This window comes from Scomber japonicus, chromosome 9 (genome assembly GCF_027409825.1).
Source record: "Scomber japonicus isolate fScoJap1 chromosome 9, fScoJap1.pri, whole genome shotgun sequence".
NCBI classification, from domain to species: domain Eukaryota; kingdom Metazoa; phylum Chordata; class Actinopteri; order Scombriformes; family Scombridae; genus Scomber; species Scomber japonicus.
In genome coordinates, this window is record NC_070586.1 from 8,093,593 (window position 1) to 8,101,092 (window position 7,500).

Genomic DNA, 7,500 nt, shown 5'->3' on the forward strand with positions numbered 1-7,500 from the left:
GCAGCCATTAGGAGCAATTCAGGGTTCAGTATTTTGCCAAAGGACACTTCAACATCCGGACTAGAGGAGCTGGGACTTGAACTGCCGATCTTCTGATTAATAGATAATCTGCTCTGAGCGCCTTGGTAGTCGATACCACATAACAGCAACATCCCTGGTTTGATTCAGGCAATGGACTTTTGCTGCAGGTCATTCACTCTCTCTCTCTTCCTGTTTCCTGTTGGCCTCTCTGCCATGTACCGACAAATAAAAGGCAAAAAAAGCCCAAAAATAAATCTAAAAAACAACCTACTCTACCTCCTGAGCCACAACGCACCACCTAACGCGATCACCCCGGGAAACAAAATAAAGACTGACATGGTGTAAGTACTTGTTTTAGTAATAAGTTGCATTACTAAATTAAAAAAAACAAATGCAGAAGGTTTAAAATTACTGGATGAATAAATGATTGAGGGTTAAGTCAACCTTAGTTTTCTGTTCTTCCAGTGAGAACTGGAGGTGTTTACCGTTGCTTAGCAACACTGTCAGCTGCTCTAGGACTAACGTTAGCTTGTAATGCTATAGGTGATTGTGGTCCTATTTGGAAAGTGGACCAGATTTCTCCTCTGATTATTGAGAGAGGGGAAACGGGTATAACTCATCCTAAAACTATTAGAGGAGAATGAGTCTGATTTAAAGATGTTGAAGAGACATAACAAGCTTCTACTTTCTTCCATTTTTCTGCTACAGTATTAATTGAGATCCAGATCGTGTATCAGCAGGTAAATGAAGGTAACCCAAACATCCTTCATTTACAATTCAAATCAATTATCTGAATCATGTCCTCCTCCGTTGCCATGTCGACCAGCAGGGATGCCGAGACGTCTCCAGGCCTGATTGGATATACTGTATAATCCCTGCAGTGTGTTGTGTGTCTGACCTGAGATCACTTAGTCTTAGTCGTCCTGAACACACAACACAGGAACGCTTTCCAAAAGAAGCATCCTGATCAGACGTTTACCCACATCCCACATCAGCTGGCTCATTTTAAACATAAACAAGTATCACTTCTACTCTAAGCGGCTCGTTACGGCCATCAGACTAAGTCCAGGTGAAGGTTAGAAAGTTAAAAAACCCACCTGTGGATCTTAAAACCCATCTTGTAAGACTTTATTTATTTTATTTGTATTGTTATGCCTCATGTGAGCTGTTAAGTCTTATTTACTCTTCTCTAGAGCACTTTGGTCAATTGTGGTTGTTTTAAAATGCTTTACAAATACAGAATAAAGACTCTGAGATAGTTAACCTCCTTTATTTGGGGCAGTGACTCCCTCCTGAATCCAAAAGGGAGCAATCAACTATTTAGCAGCAAAGAACCAAAGTGCTGAATTTTACCCTAAAACACCTCGGCTGCTAGTGGTCATCATAGTTTAATAAAGTAAAATGACTATGTGTAATGAACCTACAGAGAATAATGCATCTCCTCTCAGCTTTATGGAGATTTATAGTGAATTTCGGCGACACTTTAATGAATGATAATATTGCTCCTCACCTGCTAGATGTAAAGAAATAAGCAACTACTTGCGAAAAAGTTCAACATATCATCTGAAAAGTATCAATTTATATCAACTTGGACTATTGACTTTTATAGATTTTATTATTTGTTATTACTGATTGCTCATCTGCACTGTACTCACTATTTTATGACTTGCTGACTTTTAAATTTGATGGTTTTTATGGTTTTACTTTTAATTTAAGTTTAGAAAAGTGCTCTATAAATAAAGATTATTATTAAAAGCTGAGGATCATGCTTGTTTTATGTTGGTCCAAAGTAACCAAAAAATCAGTAAATGCAGGTTTAACTGAATTATAATGTGGACAAAAAAGCCGATCCGATGCTCAGATCACCAAACTGAATATTCTCCACTCTTCAGCTGAGCCTAAAGCGCTCGTAGCTTTCACTTTGTGTCCATAAAAGAATCGATTTCAAGGCAACAAGGATAGCAGGACCAAACTCCATATTTACACTTAAAGAAAAACCTAAAAAAAAAAACTGGGTCATGATGTGAGATTTAAAAGCTTCGGGCCTTCCCAGCAGTCATAAGAAATAAAGAAGCCTCTTGGAGGAGCGGGAAATATCTTCGACTGTGAAACCAACGTCCAGCCGATTATTCATCAGATCAGTCATTTTGTCCTGAGGGTCCGATTGGTAACAGTTGTGGTTCATGGTGAATGAACACATGACTATCGCCGAGCATTGAAACATGAATAAAATGAAAATACTTTAATAAAATGTATTTTTGTATCTTATCGAGAGATAAGAATGTTGCCACGGTGATAAAATCTGTTCATTTTTAGCTCTTTCTACTGTTACACTCCTTACAGACAGCACTAAAGCCACTAATGTCATATTAATCTCTTTGAATAGACCAGAATAAACTATATAATAAACCATAATGGATATTTTTTTGACTTACCTTAATAAGCGGAGTCCTCCCGAAGAAGAAACCAAACAGATAAGCCATGATGTCATTGCAGATCACGATGGAAATGGGGACAATAAACCTGGAAAAAGGGACATTTAAATAATATTTAGAGGTTGTGGACGAACTAACATCATCCAGGTTAAAAATATATCTGTTCTACTGTGATCTGAAAAAGCTACGGATTGTCAAAATGTCATTATTAAAATATAATTGCCACTGTGGCAAGAATAAATTACTTGTGTGTCTACGGGGAAAACTATTAGGACTCTAGTGAACTAACACTCTAGATTTATTCATTTTGTCTTAATCCTCACATACTGTTCATATTCTCACCCTCACAGTCAGTCCTTATACTAAACTTCTGAAAATCTACTTTTCATTCATAAATACTTTGTCAGTCATTAATAATTAGGTATTTTTAGGATTCTCTGTTATCTAAATATGTTATTATCATTGTTATATTTATTAACATCATCATCATCATCATCATTATCATCATTATTATTATTATTATTATTATTATTATTAATTAGTAGTAGTAATAGTAAAGTAGTAGTAGTAGTAGTAGTAGTAGTAGTAATAGTAAAGTAGTAGTAGTAGTAGTAGTAGTAATAGTAGTAGTAGTAATAGTAAAGTAGTATTAGTACTCGTAGTAATAGTAGTAGTAGTAATAGTAAAGTAGTATTAGTACTAGTAGTAGTAGTAGTAGTAATAGTAAAGTAGTATTAGTACTAGTAATAGTAGTAGTAGTAATAGTAAAGTAGTATTAGTACTCGTAGTAATAATAGTAGTAGTAATAGTAAAGTAGTAGTAGTAGTAGTAGTAAAGTAGTAATAGTAGTAGTAAAGTAGTAGTAGTAATAGTAGTAGTACTAGTAGTAGTAGTAGTAGTAGTAAAGTAGTAGTAGTAGTAGTAGTAGTAGTAGTAGTAAAGTAGTAGTAATAGTAGTAGTAGTAGTAGTAGTAGTAGTAGTAAAGTAGTAGTAGTAGTAGTAGTAAAGTAGTAGTAATAGTAAAGTAGTAGTAGTAGTAGTAGTAGTAGTAGTAGTAGTAGTAGTAGTATATGTATCAGCTGCACTAAAATAAAATTTATATTTTATAGTCATTTTAGGAAAATCTAAGGCTAGATTAAACATGTTTGGGATATTTTTACTGATCCCAAATGTTTAAAAAAGGGTGATATTTGATCTGAACAGTATGTAAGGGTTAAAAACAGGAAACTACAATAAACTAAGCTGTTGTTTCTATATGGATATTAATTAATTTATGTCACAAACAGCCCGACAACAAACAACAACAACACATACGACGCAGTTAAAAAGACGACAAAAATAAAAATAAAAAAAGTCTCCTCTGGTCTGTCTGTGTCCTGCTTACCAGATCATTCCTTCAAACAGGTTCTGAATGACAAGGTGGGACTGAGTTACCACAATCAACAGGGTCACATGGGTCCAAGCAAACTGGAATGGCAAACACAAACACAAACACCACAGCGTCACTGCACTGGAATGTAGCCAGGCCGGCTCACAAGTTGGCTCGTGTCAGAAAAAATAGTGGAGTCATACAAACACAACAAAAAAAAAAAAAAAAAAAACAGACGGACGGAGGGACGGACGGAGGGACAGCGGAGGTGAATGACACTAATATAAGCCATACTGCAGAGAGACAAAAAAAGGAAGGAGGGAGGGAGGAAGGAAGGAAGGAAGGAGGGAGGGAGGGAGGAAGGAGGGAAGGAAAGAAGGAAGGAAGGAGTGAAGGAGGAAGGTAGGAAGGAAGGAAGGAAGGAACGAGGGAGGGAGGAAAGGAAGGAAGGAAGGAAGGAGGGAGGGAGGAGGGAGGGAGGAGGGAGGGAGGAAAGGAAGGAAAGGAGGAAGGTAGGGAGGAAGGAAGGAAGGAAGGAAGGAAGGAAAGGAAGAAAGGAAAGAAGGACAGAAGGAAGGAATGAAGGAAGGTAGGAAGGAAAGAAAGAAGGACAGAAGGAAGGAAGGAAGGAAGGAAGGAAAGAAGGACAGAAGGAAGGAAGGAAGGAAGGAAAGAAGGACAGAAGAAAGGAAGGAAAGAAAGAACGAACAGAGGGAAGGAAGGAAGTACAGAAGGAAGGACAGAAGGGAGGAAGGAAAGAAAGAACGAACAGAGGGAAGGAAGTACAGAAGGAAGGAAGGAAGGAAAGAAGGAGAGAAGGTAGGACGACACAAAGAGAAAAAAACATCCAAAAACAACATAAAGAACTCCCAGTTATTATAATGTGAGACGAGCAGTGTCACTTATTGATTCAAGAAGTTTGCAGATTCATGCAAATGATTCAAATAAAGTCTGAAAAGCAATAAAACAGCAGCAATAACAAAAACAGGAGTGAGTACATGAGATAATAAAGTGCCAAAAAACACGACCCATTTTGCATAAATGCCGATTAATCTAATCTAATAATAAAAAAAAATTCAATTAGTCAATAAATCCATTAATAAAAAGTTAGTTTGGGTTGATGGATGCATGTGAGTGAAATAAAGCTGCAGCATTTATCCACTTTTTAAATGTTTTTTTTAAATGATAATAAAGTCAGAAATATGAGTCGACTACAGAAAAGACTTGAACAATGGAAACATCATCATCATGAGCATGAGGCGAAGGAAGGAAGGAGGAAGGAAGGACGGAGGGAGGGAGGAAAGAAAGGAAAGGAGGAAGGTAGGAAGGAAGGAAGGAAGGAAGGAAGGAAGGAAGACAGGAGGGAGGAAGGAAGGACGGAGGGAAGGAAGGAAGGAAAGAAAGAACGACAGAAGGAAGGAGGGAGGGAGGAGGGAGGGAGGAAAGGAGGAAGGAAGGAAGGAAGGAAGAAAGAAAGAAAGAAAGAAAGAAGCACAGAAGGAAGGAAGGAAGGAAGGAAGCAAGGAAGGAAGGAAATAATAATGAAAAAAGAAAAATTCAATGAGTTTAATAATAAGTTAGTTTGGGTCGACTACAGAAAAGACTTGAACAATGGAAACAACATCATCATGAGCATGAGGCGAGTTTACGAAATCTTCTCAGAGGGTAAAGAGAGAGAGAAAGAAAGAAGCAGTGGGGAAGTTAGTTAGTGGTGGAGTAGAAGAAGAAGAGGGGGAAAAGGAGGAAGAGGAGGAAGAGGAGGAGGAAGAGTTACTTGGCTGATACACACCATATAAAACTGCAGGCGGTAATGTTTCTTCACTAAACTCAGCACAAACATGCAGAAACCTGTGAAAGAGTAGACAACATGCTGTCAGTTTCTTCTTTTTACACAAAATTGAAATAGATTAAAAAACATGTATCACATTTAAACATTTATATATATACTATATGTGGAGATGTGTGTGTGTGTGTGTGTGTGTTTGTGTGTGTGTGTGTGTGTGTGTGTGTGTGTGTTTGTGTGTTTGTGTGTGTGTGTGTGTGTGTGTGTGTGTGTTGAAATCAGCCCCAAAAATGTGATATTTTTCTATTAAAAAAGGATAAAAAATATTTTTCTTTTCATATGATTGAGCTCTATTTAACCTCGAGTCAAGGAAGGAAGTTAGGAAGGGAGGAAAAAGGAAGGAAAGGAGGAAGGAAGGGAGGAAGGAGGGATGGAGGGAGGAAGGAAGGAAAGGAGGAAGGAAGGGAGGAAGAAGGAAGGAAAGGAGAGAGGGAGGAAGGAGGGAAGGAAGGGAGGAAAGAAGGAAGAAGGGGAGGAAGAAGGAAGGAAAGGAGGGAGGGAGGAAGGAAGGAAGGAGTGAAGGAAGGAAAGGAGGGAGGAAGGAGGGAAGGAAAGAAAGAAGGACAGAAGGAAGGAAGGAAGGACGACACAAAGGTTAAAGTACTTTACGTTGTAATCTTTCATTTTCACTGTTTGTTCTTTTAAATCATTTTAAAAGCAAATTATTATTTTATGTTGCACTCTCATATTTTATGCTCTATTTTAGTCTAGCTTTTTGTTTTTCTAGTCGCCCCTGTGTATGAAACGCACTTTTATAAAATAAATCTGCCTTTCCTTTAATTCTAACTTTTGGATTTGTATTGACAGTCATCGTCAGTGTGAAGCTCGTGTGTCAGGGTTTGTCTAAGTGAACTTGAGGTCTCTTTCTCTCTCTCTCTCTCTCTCTCTCTAGGGAGCTGTTACCGCCAGTCACTTTGAGAAGCTGCTATCTGTTTCAGAGCTTAAACTGCAGCTGATGATGACTCCTTGGCCGAGGCAAGGCGACCGAAAGACAACAAAGTCAGCAAAACACTCAGGAGGAAGTGTGTTCGACCCACTTCAGACTCTAAAAGCGAACCACTCAGAGATCAGGATCAGGATATTTATCCCAGAGGAAAACTTTACTTCTAATAAACATCAGGCTGTGGCTGCTATCATGATTCTACGATCAGTACAATGCTAGAATAATACAGAAATGTGCTGTTTTTGCATGTTGTGGCACATAAGGCTGGGAAATAAATCAATATTATAGCAATATGGTGATATTTCATATATATATCCAGGGTTTCCCGCAGAAAATGTGTTAGTTATGGTGGTGGGGAGCAGTGGGGGGGGGGTGTCTTGTCAAAAGTAGGCTATAAGACAGCTACGTGTAAATGGTAAACGCAACTAGCCTTAATGGAGTGGACAAAATATTAGGAACACCATTCAATATAATCATGCACGCCACAATCACTCAATAATGAACATAAAGCAGAATTTTCACCTTCTTGTCAAAAAATGTATAAGCTTCATAAATGTAGAATTTATAGCAGAGCTGCTGAATTGGATTAAATTAGATTGCACCGGTTAAGCAGGCTAGTTATATTCAGCTTCAGTAGCATCATCACGTTTTTGTTGAATCTGCCTCACTCTCTCTCTTCAAGTCTGTTGAATGAGAAACATCTGAGTGACTTAAAATTGACGTTTTGTAACATCAGTTGATAAAACGCGCAGCACCGCAGCATTTTACACATTGCACCGCTAATATCACCTGTTCAGTTGGAGCCGTTCATTTACTCTGAGCCGGTTAGCCTAGTTAGCCTGAAACTTGTTGCTATAGTAACGTCACAGTTACCTGTTTGAGGATTAA

The 7,500-nt window shown here is 38.1% G+C and overlaps 1 protein-coding gene across 1 annotated transcript in view; it reads right to left on the bottom strand.

Annotated features, from left to right (window-relative positions):
- Positions 1-7,500, bottom strand: part of cds1 (CDP-diacylglycerol synthase (phosphatidate cytidylyltransferase) 1) — a 51,955-nt gene that overhangs the window by 9,072 nt on the left and 35,383 nt on the right. Inside the window, exons 6-8 of the mRNA XM_053324961.1 lie at positions 5,616-5,674; positions 3,842-3,924; positions 2,457-2,544 (exon numbers count right to left, since the gene is read on the bottom strand). Coding sequence (XP_053180936.1) covers positions 2,457-2,544; positions 3,842-3,924; positions 5,616-5,674 — 230 coding nt within the window. The remainder of the gene's footprint in view (positions 1-2,456; positions 2,545-3,841; positions 3,925-5,615; positions 5,675-7,500) is intronic.